The 18,924-nt window shown below is 36.0% G+C and overlaps 1 protein-coding gene across 1 annotated transcript; it reads right to left on the reverse strand.

Moving 5' to 3' along the window:
- LOC133285309 (uncharacterized) lies at positions 1-2,017 on the reverse strand. The gene is made up of 7 exons (XM_061482528.1): positions 1,717-2,017; positions 1,400-1,620; positions 1,094-1,300; positions 927-1,019; positions 731-832; positions 366-647; positions 1-144 (listed from the first exon to the last, which is right to left on the reverse strand). Exons 1-7 carry the CDS (start codon positions 2,015-2,017, stop codon positions 1-3), a joined length of 1,350 nt encoding a protein of 449 aa, XP_061338512.1.
- Between the last annotated feature and the right edge of the window lie 16,907 nt (positions 2,018-18,924).

Genomic DNA, 18,924 nt, shown 5'->3' on the forward strand with positions numbered 1-18,924 from the left:
TCAAATGTCATCCATGAAAAGGTCATCATCAAGTGGAGTTACTAATCCTTCATTTTGTCCATGTGTGGATGGTCTGTGAATATTTGGGTCATAGCTGGCTGATGAAGACCTTCTATTACCGATGGGGGATTCCAAATTTGGAGTCTACAAATGACAAATAAAGACAACATTTTAGTGAAAAAAAACCAAGGCTTTACACAATAGAATTATAGGTTTCACAATAGAATAAGGTATCACTCTTTTTGTGATACCAAAGATACTAGTCAAACAATCAAATTAGGCTTTACTACAACTACAAGTTAGATATAAGACAGTGAGTTATATAACTTAATATAACTATCATTGGGTTATAAAATATTAAATACCTGATGAGGTTCATTAGGTGCAAGATTAGACGGCATTTGGCCTCCAAAGCTTCGAACCAAGTTTGCAACTGTTTCCTTTAGTGATTCAATTTCAGATTTCAACTCCTTAATTTCATTTGGTGAGGCTGTTGAGCTAGAACCAACAAAACTGGAACCAAGAACTTGGGAAGGACAGACACCAAATCCCATTCCCCGTACACGTCCTGGATGCTCTTTCCCGAAAACATGGACATAAGCTTCTTCCGCAGTCCTTCCATCATTTTGAGCAGCTAATAATTGTTCCTACAAATATTTGCATAGCTCATTCAATTACATACTAACATATCATGAATAATAATCCAAGTAAAAAAGGTGTTTAGACTTACATTTTTGTGTCTAGCCTCTTCATTGACAAGTGTACCATCCTTCTTTTTGTGTGATTCAGCGTACATTTGTGCTCTAGTGATAGGGTGACCCAATTGAATTTCCTAAAAATGATTACAAGAAAAGTAGCAAATGTCATATGAAGACAAAAAGAATGATGACATAATACACATGAATTATAATAAATTAGAATTGTACCATTTCTCTTCTTCTTCTAGCAATTGATTTCGTTCCTAAAGTATGTGGGATTGATTGTTTACCCCTATTTGCAATATTCTTTTCAGCAATTTTCTGTAGTATGCCAAAAAAAAATTAGTAATGAGTTTTATATTTTCATTTTTATTATCATTAACATATGAAGTTACCTTTGTTTCGTCATCCATTTTGTATTGCAAAAAAGAAGCCCACTGTTCTCTTGGAATACCATTTGGGCAACGCTCAACACCTTGTTCAAAGGTCAAGCCACTCCTTTGAAACATGCCCCACAACCTTGCTCGGTTATCTTTCCATTTCTTTCCAACATCCATCATGATCCATTTTTCATGCTCATTAATGCTGACATCAAACTTACCCTAAAAAAATGAATACATAAGTAGTCAAAAAATAAACAACAAAGTTTGAGGAAGTTAGGAGTTAGAAAAAAAGATTAATACTTTGAAGATTCCCCAAACCAGAGTCTTGTGATAATCTGGAACCGTAGGCCATTTTTTATAATTGATTGGCAAAGTTTTACAATCAGCTGCAACTGCACCTGAAAAATAACCATACAGACCACCAGAATTTCCAATTGGTTGGCCTCTGTTATTCCACTCCAGCATAATTCTATGGTTGTCAGGAAGCACAAATACATCTTGAACTCGCACTCGCCTCTCCCGCGTTACTCCTTGATCATCTAAGCATTGAAGAGAATTGATAAATTAGAAATCAAAATAAAAAAATATCAATTAATAAATTAATGGGATAATAAATTAAGAGGTAAGATACAAACCTATGACATTCACAATCCAGTAGGTTGGGTTTTTTTTCTTAGAAGCTGACGGTTGGGATTCACTGGCAGGTTCTTGTGGTTGGGATGGTACGGTAGCTTGCACCGAAGGACTTGGTGGTTGCAAATTCCCAACATCCTCACCAAGAGAATGGTGTAATCCGTTGCCTAAATTGGATGGACCTGAGGTCAAAATAGGAGCACTATGTGCTGCTCCACTTACAGTATTAGTCCCTGCAGAAACACTAGGGACATTTCTTGGTGTAGATAGAGGCCTCATACTAAATCGTGGTTTCCGAGGCATTCCTATAAATCCAAATACTCAAGAACAATAAGTAAAAGTAGTAAAAATGGATAATCAATTAAATCACAAAATGAATTCATAAAACATTGTTGACAACTTATAGAAAGAGAGCGATTGATTTAGCAAATTTATAGAATTTAGCAATTGATTTATAGAATACTTTAGAATGAATTTTATTTTCTAGAGTATTCTAGAACACGATGAACTATATTTTTTTAATATTGACTAATATTTAAAAGAATGGTGTTATTCTGTTACGAAAGAAAATGACAAAGAAGAAATAATTCCAATGTAAAGAGCATATCTGCAAATAATCTCCATATATAACATTATAGTATAAAAACAGTAATGCATTTCTATTGGAAAAAATTAATGCAAAGAATGGTGGAGACAGATATGATGAAAGTAGAAAACAATACAAAAAAAAACATGTGAGAGAAACTTGCCTTAATGTAGAAAGTACCCAAGCGTATTAGAGTTTCACGAAACTGCAAACAATTGTATTGAAATCAGTGTTCATTATTACAGCTCATTACATGTCAACCAATAATAATACATGGAAAATACTCAGTGTGTCAAATTAATATGACCTTATAGCCTAATTAAAACCTATAATGGCGTACATGCATATGACACGTCCTTTCTTGCACATGCATATGACCTTATAGCCTATATATTCATCTTATTTCCAACAACCCTGCTAAAATGTGTGCCTAAAGACATAACAATTATGCTGATTCTGCTTGCCTTAAGAAACTAGACTTCAAAGATAAACCATAGTCATCAATGTGTGCCTATAAATCAAAACAAAGTTTGCTTTGTTATGATTTGTCATATCATTATAAAAGAAAACAATCAATGTTGACAACAACAAAAATAACGCGAGATTCCTCTAGGATGATTAACCAAAAGTCCTCGAGAAGCAGTCTTGATGAAAAGGTTTTAAAAGCAACTATGTAAAAGCTGTAGAATGTGTACTCTTGATAAGTTCATCACTATAATCAGCTTTAAATGTAGTTTCAAGAAAGAAAATATTGAAACGAAAAAACAAAAACAAAAAAACAAAAACGAAAAAACAAAGTAACCTCAAAATAAATCATTCCTGTAACAGCTTCAATATTTCTCCTTCTATCTACTATTTCATTTCTTCGAATCCTAAAACCCCAAACCTGCCTCCACCACAGTTACTTCCTCTACCACAAAACGAAAAACAAAATAACCTATACACTTGCCTGCTAAGAAAGGTAGAGACTATGGCGATTCTTAACCTATACACCACAGTTAAAAACAGCTTAAAAATAAAAAATAAAAACTTTTTCCTCTCTTTTAATTAATCACAAGAGCATAATGCGCATACACATTTCACGCACACGGAATAAGAACATGACAAAACCAATTTCATCATTTTGAAACTAATAAAAAGATTCAATTTTTTTATAAAATTAAAAAAAAAAAGACCTATACACTTGCCTGCTAAGAAAGGTAGAGACTATGGCGATTCTTGTAAGAAGCTTGCTCTAGTTGAGAGCCCCCCACCTGTTATGAGATGAGCAGCGAATTAGATTGTAGATTACAGATGAAAAAACCAAAAACCCTAGAGAAAGAGAGTGAGAGAGAAACAGAGAGAAATCGACAAGAAAGAGAGAGAGAGAGAGAGAGCCAAACAAGGTTGTGCACTGTAGTGTTTTGGCAAATAAAGAACAGGATGCAAACACGTTAGAGAGATGTTTATGCACTGTATTTTGGCAAACAGAGCGACGGAGGTTTTGTGAAAAAAGATAACTAAGGGGGAGGTTAAGTGAAAAGGTTTGGTGAAAAAAAGTAACGGGAGGGAGCGGGTAAATGAAAAGGTCGGAGGGAATTGGGAGCGGGTAAAGAAAAATAGAATCAACTGTGTTTTATTTTATTCATTTAAAAATCATTTTTAGTGCATTTTAATTATAATGACTTTATTAAAATTACTTTTTATCCCTTTTATAGTATTTATTTCAAACAAAGAATAGGTTTTATTTTTTAAAAGAAAGAATTTTAAAGTTTTTCTAAGGAAAATAATTCATTTGTATTTTATATTTACATATGAAATACCAATTATTATTAGTTAAGAAAAAAAAACATCAAAAGATATATAATTCAAATATATTATATTTAAATAAAAAATATATTTTGAAAATATTTTGTTAAATTTAATGTATTAATCACAATTAATGTACCAACCACAATTAATGTACCAATCAAAATTGATTGTAATTGGTGCATTAATTATGATCAAAATTGATTGTGATTGATACATTAGCCGGCAATATCAACTCAGGTTTTTTCACCTTTTTGCCCATCATTAATTATTTAATAACCATTTTGCCCCTTATTGTAAAATATCTAATAAGGGGCAAAAGAGTGAAAAAGCCACCAACCTCATCCATATATTTGTCTTTTTTTGCTGAACAAAGAATTTGATAATTATGGGAAATATTTGAGCCACTAATTAATGTATGCTCTTTTCTAATACGTGTATTGAAATTTTATAATTGATTAATGTACTAATCACCAATCACAATTTGTGTACCAATGGGATTAACTTTTGGTTGTTTCAATCACAATTAATGTACCAATGAGCAATCACTGCGGAAGATCATAACTTTTGATTTGGATATCCAAAACAGATAATTTTTTATTTTATTTCACTTAAATTTCCAAAATCTACGCAATGACACCTCATTTGGCATATTTTATCCCTCACAATTTTTTTTGAATTTATAAGAATGGTATCACAAACAATTAATGTACCAATCATCAATCACAATTAATGTACTATTGAAAAAATCAATTGGTGATTGTTACATTAATTATGATTGGTACATTAATTAAATAGCCCTTTTCCTCTGTTTTCTTTTTTTGATTGTGACATTAATTCTGATCGGGCAACATGATTGTGCCACATAGCGCACCCAGTTCTCTATCCTGATAGCAAACTCAGTCCAGTCGTAGCAAAGTTCAATGCGTGGCGGTAAATTTTACTATTTGTGTGGTAGTTTGGTATATAAATGCCAAAAACATGGCACATTAGTCAATGTTCCATGAATTAAGTTTTCATCATTCCAATTGATAGCCCATATATTAGGGCAAGTATAGCACTTATGTAACCATCATTTAAAAAAATGGATATTTAAATTTGATTATGAATCAATTCAAATAGATATAAAAAAATTATATTTATATAGATTAGTAAAAATCAAAAATTAGATGCTAAAAAAATGACGATTTTGTTGATTCATTTTTGATCGAATGGATATATATTATTGAATTAGGACCAATGCTTGAGAATATAATTAATAATGTGTGTGCATTTATATAGGTATCCAATTTTGTTCATATATCATAATCATATATCTTACGATAAATAACAGAAAATATAATAGATTTCCGAATTTTAAATAGCCGATACATACATATCCTAACTATACTGATTAGAATTTAAACAAAAGTGTGTGATATATATTATTAATAATAGCCTATCACAAAGAATTTAATGGCACAGTGGTTGTTGTTATTTAATTCTTACAATGTATACCGTGTTCAAATCCCGTTATCCACAATTATGTTTAAATATTTTTCACATTTCCCCAAACCGTCGCAGAATGCCATAAACGGTCGTGAATCTCTTTATTCCACGTCAGTTTCAAAATGTCGTGAAATTAAGTATTCTGCGTCGGTTCAAACCGACCTTGAAATATATATTTAGAGGCGGTTACCAACCGCCTCAGAATAACCGTCGTAGAATTATAATATTCAACTACGGTGGAGTCAAACGTCATCATAACCGTCGTCATATTGTATTCTGCGACGGTTTGCCCCTAACCGTCGTGAAACGTCGGTCGCGAAAAACACATTTTCTTGTAGTGTAAGTTTGTAATCCTTCGCTGCTTAATTTTATAGTGTAGCATATTTTGTACGTTGTGTAGCGTAGCATATTAATTTAACTAATTAGGTTATGTGTAGTGTTAAATATTAAAATAATAATTCATTAGTGTAAAAATGAATATTATAATGTAAATAATACATAATTAATTTTAAAATTAAATATTATTATAATTAATTGGTTTGCAAATTAATTTGTGTAGGTTATGTGTCTAGTGTAATTAATTATAGTAATGTATTAATTAATTATTATATGCAATTACTATTGTAGTGTAAATAAATAAATAATAATTATTGTATGAATTAATTTAATCTGTATTTTACTTGTTAATTTTGTTGGGCTTCCTCCTTCAATGCTAAGCTCAAGCCCATTTGAGGGGTTTTCTAAACCCTAACCCTAATTTTCACCTCCTCTATATATACTCATTAGTTGTGGGTGGAGGCTAGGTCAGATTTTGAGAAAACAAATTTGAGAAAATAATTATTTGATTGTTTGAGTAAAGCTTTATGCTTTGCATTTAAGATATCTCTAGAGAGAGTTTGAGTGAAACATCTCTAGGGTAGTTTGATTATCACCATTGTTGGAAAGGTTGAGTTAACCACCACATTGGTGTATTTGATTCTTTGTAACCGTTATTTTCATAGTGGATTTTTGATCTGGACTAGGTCCCGTGGTTTTTTACTTCTTCATTGGAGAAGGTTTTCCCACGTTAAATCTGGTTGTGTTCTCCTACTCTCTCTCTCCTGTTTTTTGTTTTTGATTTTTCCGTTGCGCTGCCCGACCTGTTGAAGTTCAGGCCGAGGTATTGCCGAGATCCGAGATCAGGATCTTGTTGATTGACTTCCGCACAAAGGTTGCTTAGCCGAGGTTGAGGGAACCGAGTTTTTCCCAATAGTGGTATCAGAGCCCGAGTTCGACGGGTTCTGATGGAGACGAGATGGAGACCAGTGACATAACTCATGATGGAGATATGTTCAAGTTGACCGCAGACAACTTCACTTATTGGAGACCGATGATGGAAGATCATCTCTACTGCAAAGATCTACATGAGCCTATTATCCTTGATGAGAGACCGACAGGCAAAATTGATAAGGAGTGGGAGATCCTGAGTCGGAAGGCGGTAGCCACGATCAGGAAATATATTGATAAAAGCCTCTTTGAGCAAGTGTCTGAGTTCACGAACGCGTATGAGTTGTGGACGAAGCTGGAGTCCATGATTCAAAAGAAGACTCCCAGGAACAAAGCACACCTGGTTCGCCGACTTGTTAAGCTTGAATACAAGGATGGCATGAACATGATTGAACACCTGAACACCTACAAAGGTATTGTGAATCAGATGTCAAAGGCTGACATGAAAATTGATGAAGAATTGCAGGCATTGCTGCTGTTGAGCTCACTGCCAGAAAGCTGGGATACTCTGGTGGTGACCCTGAATAACTCGATTCCAGATGGAAAATTGAAGATGGATGTCGTGACAGACAGCCTCCTGAGCGAAGAATCCAGGAGAAGAGAACGAGGTACTTCGAGCACGTCTGAGGCCAATGTTGCTGAGAACAAAGGGAAATTCGACTCCCGCGATAGAAGCAAAAGTCGAGGTAGAGGTCGTGACAGACGAGAAAAGTCCAGAGGTCGGTCAAAGCCGAAATATGAGTTGAAGTGCTTTTACTGTGGAAAGACAGGCCATAAGAAGCCAGACTGTTGGACCCTGCAGAATGATGAGAAGAACGGCTCTGTGAAGCCGGATCAGATTATTCCCAAGAAGAGGGAAGACAAGAGCACCACTGCGATGGCTGCCAACCCGAATGCCGAGATATTCCTCTTTGGTGAGGATAATTATTTGAATGTTGCATATGATGACTGCACCTGGATTGTTGACTCTGGTGCCTGCTTCCACGCTACTCCACACAAAGGTTTTTTCTCCTCTTACCGAGGTGGTGATTTTGGAGTCGTGAAGATGGGAAATCAGGTGACCAGCAAGATTGTTGGTGTCGGTGATGTGACCCTGACCACAGATGTCGGATGCCGACTTGTGTTGAAGGATGTAAGGCATGTTCCTGACATGCGTTTGAACCTAATCTCGGTAGGCAAGCTTGACGATGCCGGGTTAGTGAACTACTTCGGTAGTGTTAGATGGAAGCTGGCCAAGGGAAACTTGGTCGTGGCCCGAGGTAAAAAGGAAGGCTCCTTGTACGTGATGCAAGGAAAGATCAATGGCGGAGAAGCCAATTCTGTTCGAGATGAACCTAGCTTGGAGCTATGGCACAAGTGTCTCGGCCACATGAGCGAGAAAGGGCTCCAGATCCTGAACAAGAAAGGATTACTGACCGGGTTGAAAGGCCAAGCGTTGGAGAGTTGCACGCATTGCCTAGCTGGAAAGCAGCACCGGGTTTCTTTTGTGAGACCGGATCAACCCAGACGACGCAGGTATATTCTTGACCTCGTCCATACTGATGTCTGCTCCATGTCGGAAAGATCCCTTGGAGGAGCTCAGTACTTTGTTTCATTTATTGATGTCCACTCCCGCAAAGTGTGGGTATATTTGTTGAAGTCTAAAGACCAGGTACTCCAATCCTTTAAAGAATTCCATGTGATGGTTGAAAGGGAGACTGGCAAGAAATTGAAGGTGGTCCGATCTGATAATGGTGGTGAGTATTGCGGCCCTTTTGATGCATACTGCAGAGCGGCCGGGATTCGACTTGAGAAGACGCCCCCCAAGAAACCTCAGCTGAATGGACTGGCTGAGCGGATGAACAGAACTATTGAAGAGAAGGTACGAAGCATGTTATCCAATGTCGGGTTACCGAAATCATTCTGGGGAGAAGCCGTCAAAACTGTTGTTGACTTGATCAACCTCTCACCATCACGGCCACTTGAAGGAGAAATTCCAGAAGAAGTCTGGACAGGTCGGAAAGCGGCCTATAATCAATTGAAAGTGTTTGGATGCCGAGCTTTCGTGCATATCCCTAAAGATGAAAGGGCTAAACTTGATGCAAAGACCAAAGAATGCATTTATCTTGGTTCGCCGAGATGTGAGTTCGGGTTCCGACTTTGAGATCCAATCAATAAGAAGATCGTGAGAAGCGGAGATGTGATCTTTCATGAGCATGAGAACATTCATGACATCTCGAAGCCCAAAGTCCGAGTTACTGTCAGACGTGAAGAACCCATCCCTCCTGTCCGAGCTGAAGTAGGGGGAGAAAATCAAGAAAACGATGATCAGCAACAATCTGAAGATGACCAAGACACTGAGGTCCGAGTTGATGATGAGATCCGGGATGAGAATGATGAACCGGGTTCTCAAGCTGAAGAACAATCGAGATATCCAACTCGAGAAAGAAGACCCTCTACGAGATACCCATTTGATGAATACACTGTTGTTGCTGAAGACGGTGAGCCTCAGAGTTATGATGAGGCTGTGATGAGCTCAGAGAAAGAAGAATGGAAAAAGGCAATGCAAGACGAGATGAAGTCTCTGCACAAGAATCACACTTATGAGCTGACTGAGTTGCCAAAAGGAAGACGAGCTCTGAAGAATAAAAGGGTCTATAAGATTAAGAATGAAGAGAACGGGCAGAAGCCGAGATACAAAGCCCGGATTGTAGTGAAAGGCTGCAATCAGAAGAAAGGAGTTGATTTTGAGGAGATTTTTTCTCCTGTGGTGAAAATGACCTCGGTCCGAACCGTGTTAGCCATGGCGGCTTCGATGGACCTCGAGGTAGAACAAATGGACGTGAAGACGGCATTTCTTCACGGTGATTTAGAAGAAGAAATATATATGGAGCAACCTGAAGGATTCCAAGCTCCAGACCAAGAAAACTTGGTATGTCGGTTGAAGAAGAGTCTCTATGGCTTGAAGCAAGCACCTCGACAGTGGTACAAGAAGTTTGAATCATTCATGACTGATCATAAGTTTGAAAAGACAGAAGCCGACCACTGCGTATTTGTGAAGAGGTATGAAGCCGGAGATTTTCTGATATTGTTGTTATATGTTGACGACATGCTTATTGTAGGGAAAGACAAATCGAGGATAACTTCCCTGAAAAAGGCGTTGAGCTCGTCCTTCGCAATGAAGGACCTCGGCCCTGCAAAGCAGATTCTCGGAATGAAGATCATCCGAGATAGACAGAAGAAGCTATTGTGGCTGAGTCAAGAGAAATATATTGAGAAGATTCTGAAGAGATTCAGCATGGACAAAGCCAAAATAGTAAGCACCCCCCTAACCGGACACATAAAGCTGAACCAAAAGCAATGTCCGAGATCTGATGAAGACAAAGATGAGATGATGAAGGTCCCGTACCAATCCGCCGTCGGAAGCTTGATGTATGCAATGGTTTGCACTAGACCCGACTTGGCGTATGCTGTTGGAATGGTAAGCCGCTATTTGTCAAACCCCGGCAAAGAGCACTGGGAAGCAGTGAAGTGGATCTTCAAGTACCTCCGAGGTACGACTGACTTATGTCTCCGATTTGGAGAAGGCAAAGCCGAGTTACAAGGCTATTCGGATTCTGATTTAGGGGGAGACGCCGACTCGAGGAAGTCGACTACATGATATTTGATGAGATTTGCCGGAGGAGCTGTCTCTTGGCAATCAAGACTTCAGAAATGTGTTGCATTATCAACAACTGAGGCTGAGTACATTGCCGCTACTGAGGCAAGCAAAGAGATGTTGTGGATGAAGAAGTTCCTCATGGAACTCGGCCATGATCAAGACAAGTACGAGCTGGGTTGTGACAATCAAAGCGCAATCCATCTTGCAAAGAATTCGACCTATCACTCCCGCACTAAGCATATTGATGTGAGGTATCACTGGATCCGGGATGTGGTGGAAGGTGGTGAGCTCGAACTCGTCAAGGTGCACACTGACCAAAATTGGTCCGACATGATGACAAAGCCGGTTCCAACAAGAAAATTTGAAGACTGCTGTAAAGGAGCCGGGTTGATGCTGAAGCCGACTCATTGAAGTCGGAGGGGGAGATTTGTTGGGCTTCCTCCTTCAATGCTAAGCCCAAACCCATTTGAGAGGTTTTCTAAAAACCCTAACCCTAATTTCCACCTCCTCTATATATACTCATTAGTTGTGGGTGGAGGCTAGGTCAGATTTTGAGAAAACAAATTTGAGAGAAAAATTATTTGATTGTTTGAGTAAAGCTTTATGCTTTGCATTTGAGAGATCTCTAGAGAGAGTTTGAGTGAAACATCTCTAGGGTAGTTTGATTATCACCATTGTTGGAGAGGTTGAGTTAACCACCACATTGGTGTATTTGATTCTTTGTAACCATTATTTTCATAGTGGATTTTTGATCTGGACTAGGTCCCGTGGTTTTTTACTTCTTCATTGGAGAAGGTTTTCTCACGTTAAATCTGGTTGTGTTCTCCTACTCTCTCTCCTTTTTTTTTTTCCGCTGCGCTGCCCGACCTGTTGAAGTTCAGGCCGAGGTATTGCCGAGATCAGGATCTTATTGATTGACTTTCGCACAAAGGCTGCTTAGCCGAGCTTGAGGGAACCGAGTTTTTCCCAACAAATTTGTGTTGCGATTAATTTTTAATAATTATGAATTACGAATATGGCATCCCCTTTAGGATTTCCCCTCATTCTCCTGGTGGGTTTTCTCACCAGTCACCGACACAGTCCCTACAAGGTTGGATTGATCTTGGCCTGATTGAGACCATTATGTTGATATTGCAGGACAAACATGTTTCTACCTACGTACGTAATGATGCAGATGATTATATTACCAACGTGAGACAAGTTGCATCCCACGATCATTGTCACAAATTGGATGACATTCATGAATATCCAAGGCATGTTGGTTTCCTACATGTGGTCCGTCTTCGAAACCATGAGGTTTGTATAATTAATTGATATTATTAGTTTATCATTACTTTAATATGTTAAAACATAATTTATACTGTATTTCGTATTGATCATGGCTTTGTGGAGTGTTGGCAAAGATGCAAACGTTTATATGCCACAAGGGGATGTGACTATTACATTGGAAGATATACACCATTTGCTAGGTCTTCCCATAGACGGTGAACCAGTCATAGGCAAGACTGGTGGCCTTGATTAGCAACATCTGGGGGTCGTGCCATATGACAAACAACAGTTTGAGAGTTCACTTCTCTTATATTAGAATCAAGCTGAGACTGAGTACGTGAACATTTGATACACACACGCCTTGATCTTGTGCATGTGCAATATGACTTCATATATACAATATTGTTTTATCTCCATATGCACATCACGCTTGGACTTAAACTCTTGTCCTAATTGTCAGTTCCCCTTATGCTCCCCCAATGATGCCAAGCCTCTGGGTATAAGCTCAATTAATATATGTATAATGTCCACTATACTAGCTCAAAATGAAATATTAATAGTACTTACACATTCACATAGATCAATTAGATGCGTAAACCAAATAATCCAAATAGATTCAATAAATGATGCATTCCATAAATTAACGTTCCACTTGATGTTGATATCCACCAACAAAGCGTGAGGGCATATCACCACATTTGTTGGCACGTCAAGTAGAAATGATTCAGCATCAAAATCACCCTTTACGTAGGTATCGGATGAGTCATTATTCGAAAGTATACTTTCATCGACGTCATTCTTATCACTGTTTGTGGACCACATAAGATTGCATTCGTCTTCAATGAATGTCATTAGAAATAAAATTTGTGGAGGTGGAGGGGAGGAGATATGGTTCTATTCCTTATCAAAATAAAGCGTCATATATATATATATAAAACGATGATACTTTGGTATATTTTTTAACAAAATGTGTCAAATTGTTGCCCACAATTGTTGACCTCTCTAAACACGTGGGGAATCTGCATGTCCCATTCTAGGACCATGCTATTATTGATGCCTGTTAGCACGCTGCACTAGTGATGGAAAACCTACACCTACCTCCACTTCCCTTGTTAGCATGTTCACCTCGTACTTTGCAATTAGTGCATGCTTGCTTTGCTAATAACATAGTTTTAAGAAGAAAAAATATTGTTTTAAGTTTTATTTTTTTTAGAAAGTAATGATTTTCTTCATTTCAGAATAAATTGATAATAAAACCCCAAATCAGTTTCACGTTGTTTTAAGATTCGTTTGCTTGTGTTTTAAGATTTTTTTAATTATAAATTATTTAAAAAATTTATAACAGTTTCATTAGTTTTAAAAAAAAATTAATAATTTTTCAGAAATTAAAATAGTAAAATCTAAAAAATTCCAAAAATAAAAATTATTTATAATATATTATTTTGAAATATAATGAAAATTTTATAAAAAAACTTAAATAAGTCAAACACACTTCATTGATCTTAAAATTTAATTCCATGTTTCTAAGAAAAAGTATCATCAGCGTGTAGTTAATAATCATATTTTATTTTTGGATACCAAAAAAAAATTAATAATAATCATATCTTATATCATCAACTAAATCATCATATTAACTTTCAGGTTTTAAGGGAAAAATAATTTTCGTGAGAGTATTTGTCCCTCTTATTGACCATTCGATAACCCTGTAATCATTTAAGAAAAAGTTTACTTGTAGACCCTACCACTACGTGTCTATAATAGTAGGTTTTTCCTTCATGTTGCATGACAGTCGACAAGCCCTTTAATTAATATTTTAGAATCATTAATATTTTTATTTATAACATATTATATCATCTTTAACGTGATTATGTCACTGGTAGATTTTGGTTATATATGCATTTAAAGAAGTCAATAGTTGTGCTGACTTTTTAGTTAATTTTTCCCTCAATAATTCTGAATTACACGATGTTGTTATCTTTGACAAATCTTCTAGATGGCTGAAACTTCTTCTCTAAACAGATGTGACAGGCATTCCTCACTACTAGAAATGCTATTTCTTCGACGGAATTTTTTCATCAAAAAAGGTTAAAATTTCGTTGAAAATGACATTTTTGACAGAATTTTCGACGGAAATGAAGCCGTCGAATATGTCTTGGTGGCTAACAATTTTTCGACGGAATTAGAGATTCCGTTGAAGTTTTTCGACGAAAATTATTTTCGTTGAAAATATTCAACGGAATAATTTCTGTCGAAAGTTTCGACGAAAAAATGATTTCGTCGAAATTTTTCGACGAAAAATGAATAAATTTCGTCGAAAAATCTTTTAATATTTTTCGACGAAAAACAAATTCGGTCGAAAATTTTTGACAAAAAATGAGTCTAATTCTGTCGAAAAATCTTACAAGATTTTTTGACGTAAAACAAATTCCGTCGAAAAATCTTGTAATATTTTTCGACGGAAAACAAAAATGAATCAAATTCCGTCGAAAAATTCCGTCAAAATTTTTCGACGAAAAATGAATCAAATTCCATCGTAAAATCTTGTAATATTTTTCGACGAAATTGCTTTTCCGTTGAATTTTCTTTTCTCTACAAAATTAATACCAATTTATGCTTCACACCTGATAAACAAATTAATATAATGAAAGTAACATATCAAACTTATATGATCTTAATATAATTATGTGTACAAAAGTCCTTGTCATATACTAATCGAAAGAGGCTTATATGTATAAATGTCCAAGACATTCTAATCAAAAGAGTGTTATACATGTAAAAATGTCCACGGCATATACTAATCAAAACAGACATAGATATACAAAAGTCCCTGTCATATACAAATCAAAAGAGACTTATATGTATAAATGTCCAAGACACATATATAAACAAAAGTCCTTGTCACACTGTCATATACTAATCAAAAGAGTCCTATATCTATAAATGTCCAAGACATATGGTAATCAAAAGGGACATACATATACAAAAGCCCTGTCATATACAAATCAAAAGAGTCTTATATCTATAAATGTCCAAGACATATACTAATCAAAAGGGACATACATATACAAAAGTCCTTGTCATATACTAATCAAAAGAGTTATATATCTCTAAATATGCAAGACATATGCTAATGAAAAAGGACATACAAATACAAAAGTCTCTGTCATATACAAATCAAAAGAGTCTATGTACAATAGTCCATGTCATATACATCCAACAAAGATACAAAAGTCATGCTGGTGGATGACCTGCATGATCATGGTTATCACCTAGGTCCTGAGACGGGGGCTGAGTCTCGCCGTCATCCTCAGTATCTAAAAATGCCTCAGGAAGCCTTTGCAAAAGCTTCTCCATTTTGTCCATTCGCCTTTGCATCATAACCATGAGACTATCTTGTTGCTCAACCTTTTTCTCTTGTTGTGCAACCTTCTCCTGTTGTTGTGCAGCCCTCTCCTCTTGTTGTGCAACTGTACCCTGCAACTGGATAATCAATGTGCGTATCCTGTCATGCTCCTGCTGGGACACTCCAACTGGTAGCCTTTTGGAGAGTCGAGATTGCTTATATGTTCTAGCATGTGTACCTAAACCGTATACCCGTCCTTTACGGTTAACCCCACCAACTACCTACAAGATTAAATCATTATATGAGGCAACACTGCTAGCATCCTCTCCTAGAGTGACTTGAATGTCTCTCTCTTCCCTCAGTAGGGTGAAGCCATCCTAAAATTTACATAGAAAGTATTGATGTGTAAAAGTTAGGTGCACTAAAACTAATCAGCTTTTGAAAGTAAACATTTGGTGTAAAAATAAATAATACTCACAGCTATTGCCTTTGCCTTGTCATTGCACCACTTGTCACGATCATCTTTAGATGTGTGTGTATGCTTGAACAAAGCCCAATCCATGCTGGACGGATCCGTGACCCCATCTGACTGCTGAGTGATAAGATATTTACATAAAACAACAGGAACATGAATTCTGTCGTGCTAAAAAAGGCTTACCATTTTATGAATCTACATGCATATGCAATTATAAGTATTCTTACCAACCGCCTTGCATGCTCAGTAAATGGAAGAGAACCTCCAGAATGTGAAGGTCCGTCAAATTTGGACCTGTTCCTCTTATTTGCTTCATCCATTTCTTTCATTTTTCATTAGACCAGTGAACCTTCAAACCATCAAGAACATTTTGTCTCATCCAAGACATATCGCCCTTTCCTTATCAAATTCAAGTGATTTCTGATTATGTCAGTGGCTTTGGTCTTGTATGCTTTATCAAAAAGATATTGGTCAGCCGGCAAGCATTTATATTTTTCCTACAAAGATGAAACACGACAATAAGACAAGTTAGTAAAAATATCAACATTAACTTGAAAAACCTTGAATCATACATAAATTGTTCTATGGTTTAGTTCGGAAGGCAACATTACCATCAATATGTTGAACCAATTCTCCTTGACGTTTTCTGGAACTGCCTTATATGTAGGGTTTGAACCGTCATAATTGCGCTTGATTATTGTCCACACTTTGCGCACTACATCACATGGTTCAAAGCTGAAATACATTGTAATGTGATTATACTATGACCAATTATGTCAAAAAATTATTAGCCAACACTGACAAGAATAATTACAGAAAAAATAGCACAACCACCATTAACAATTGTTGTACTTACTTGCTGCCATCGACGGTCGGTCGTACCCATATACGATTGTCCATGGGATCTTTCCCCCCCCACCATGGAACAAGATCCTGCATGACAGGCGGAGGTGGACCATAATATGGAGCCTCTGGTGGGGACAAAGCGTGATCCTGTTTAACAAAAACAAGAGAAAAAGCCAATAAATTTGCTAATACTTATATTTATTCTACATTTCTTTTTAGAATTTACAATGTAGAATATGCTTTGCTTCTTCAGTAGAAGCTACAAACGAATCCGGTGTCTCTTGGACTGTCGATGATGGTGATTGTGCATCTGGTGATGTTGTTTGCAGACGCAAAGAGAATGACGTGTGGTTTTGCCCTCGACGGTTAATGGCCCTCGTCCATATGTACGTACAGAGGAACTATCCCTACCTCTGGCCCTACCCTGTGTAGGGTCAAATGCCTTCATCTGCATAAGAAACATTCATGATTAATATGGGTATTCCAGTACAATGTCCATAAGAATTGATCATAAATATTTATGTATACACATTCTGCATCAAAGAACTTGAATGGCATCCGATGTTACAAAATACGTCATCAAAATGAACAATACATCCAAAGATAAGTATCTGATATATCAAATATTACAACAATGATAACTACATTGACATATCACAAGAAATATGACCACAAACAAATTATGATGATCCTACACAATTGTCTAATGATTGTTTATAATTGGCATTTCAATCTGATTCTTCATTTTGAACTATATCTTCTTCTTCAGTCTCCTCATAATCGTCATGTTCTGCTTCAGATGATGACAAGAATTGTGGTTCCTCAATGTCCGTGTCATCACTATCAATACTTTGAGCGGGGATTGTCTCTAATTCAGCTGTAGTGTCAACAAGGATCTGAAGGATGTCATCATCAGCAATGTGTATAGGAACCTCCACAACATAATCATCTTGGTAAGGATTGTCAATTTGATCGGTTTCTTTTACTCTTGTCACTAGGATAATGTTACGTGCTTTGGTTTTAATTACCCCCAGCCATTCTTGTTCATCCCCGGGATAGGATGTATAATACACCTGCTCGGCCTATTGAGCAAATATGAACGGATCGTATCTATTGTATCCCCAGCCATTTTTTATAAAGGTTTTCGACGGAATTAGTTTTTCGTCGAAAATCTTCGACGAAACATGAATTCCGTCGAAAAATTCATAAACATAATTTCTTTTTTATTTCTTTTTTTGTAATGATTTTCGACGAAATTAGTTTTTCGTCGAAGATTTTCGACGGAATACGAATTAGGTCGAAAAATTCATAAATATAATTTCTTTTTGATTTATTTTTTTGTAATGGTTTTCGACGGAATTAGTTTTTCGTCGAAAATCTTCGACGGAACATGAATTTTGTCGAAAAATTCATAAACATAATTTCTTTTTGATTTATTTTTTGTAATGATTTTCGACGGAATTAGTTTTGCGTCGAAAATCTTCGACGAAATATTAATTCCGTTGAAAAATTCATAAACATAATTTCTTTTTCATTTATTTTTTTGTAATGGTTTTCGACAGAATTAGTTTTCCGTTGAATATCTTCGACGGAATATGAATTCCGTCGAAAAATTCATAAATATAATTTCTTTTTGATTTATTTTTTATATGGGTTTTCGACGGAATTTTTTTCCCGTCGAAAATTTCCTAAATATAATTTCTTTTATCGTTTATTTTTAAAATTCTTCTACGGAAATTTATTTTCCGTCAAAAAATTTTGACGAAAAATTATTTTCGTCGAAAACTTCGACGGAATAAAAACTCTGTCGAAAAATTTGCTTTTTCTAGTAGTTCCTCATCCTCAAAAAAGAAAGAGCTAGTCTTTTATTTTATCTCGTGCTTTGTCTTTTACTTCTTTTCATATAAAAAAAGTCATAATTATTAGAGGATGAAATTAGGAGTGGCAAAAAGGTTATGACAAGCATGTCGACTTGCAACTTAATATATCAAAATATGTGTCGTTTCGGCCCGCGAATTCAAATGAATTGTGTATGGATTCGAGTTGTTGACATGAATTAATCTCGTGTCAAGTCATTAGTTGATGTGCACCGTTAGTTGATGTGCACCGTCCGCATATCAACAACTATTGGGAATATTTTTGATAATTCACATTATAAAATTATATTCATACATGTTGTGCCCATTCGTGAATTTACATTTCAATTTTAGGTTTTTTTGATATTTTTCTATTTTTTTTAAAAATAAATTTTTAATTTTTTCATGTTGTGTTAACAACCTAGGACGTGTCGATTCGAGTTTTTGACCCGTTAACAAAATTATGTTGTATACGAGTTGAGTGGTTTTGTGTTGTAATCGACCGTTTTGCTACCCTAGGTGGGATCTGTCTTCCACATAAGACAAACAAAATAATAATAAAAAAGTGGACAATCATATTTATAAAAATAAAAATAAAAAAATCAATACAAGCCCTTAAATTCTCCTATCTTTTTCGTCTTCAGCCAGTCAAA

Source organism: Gastrolobium bilobum, unplaced genomic scaffold, assembly GCF_033153095.1.
Source record: "Gastrolobium bilobum isolate Gb01-03AN ecotype WA unplaced genomic scaffold, APGP_CSIRO_Gbil_v1 utg2703, whole genome shotgun sequence".
NCBI lineage: Eukaryota > Viridiplantae > Streptophyta > Magnoliopsida > Fabales > Fabaceae > Gastrolobium > Gastrolobium bilobum.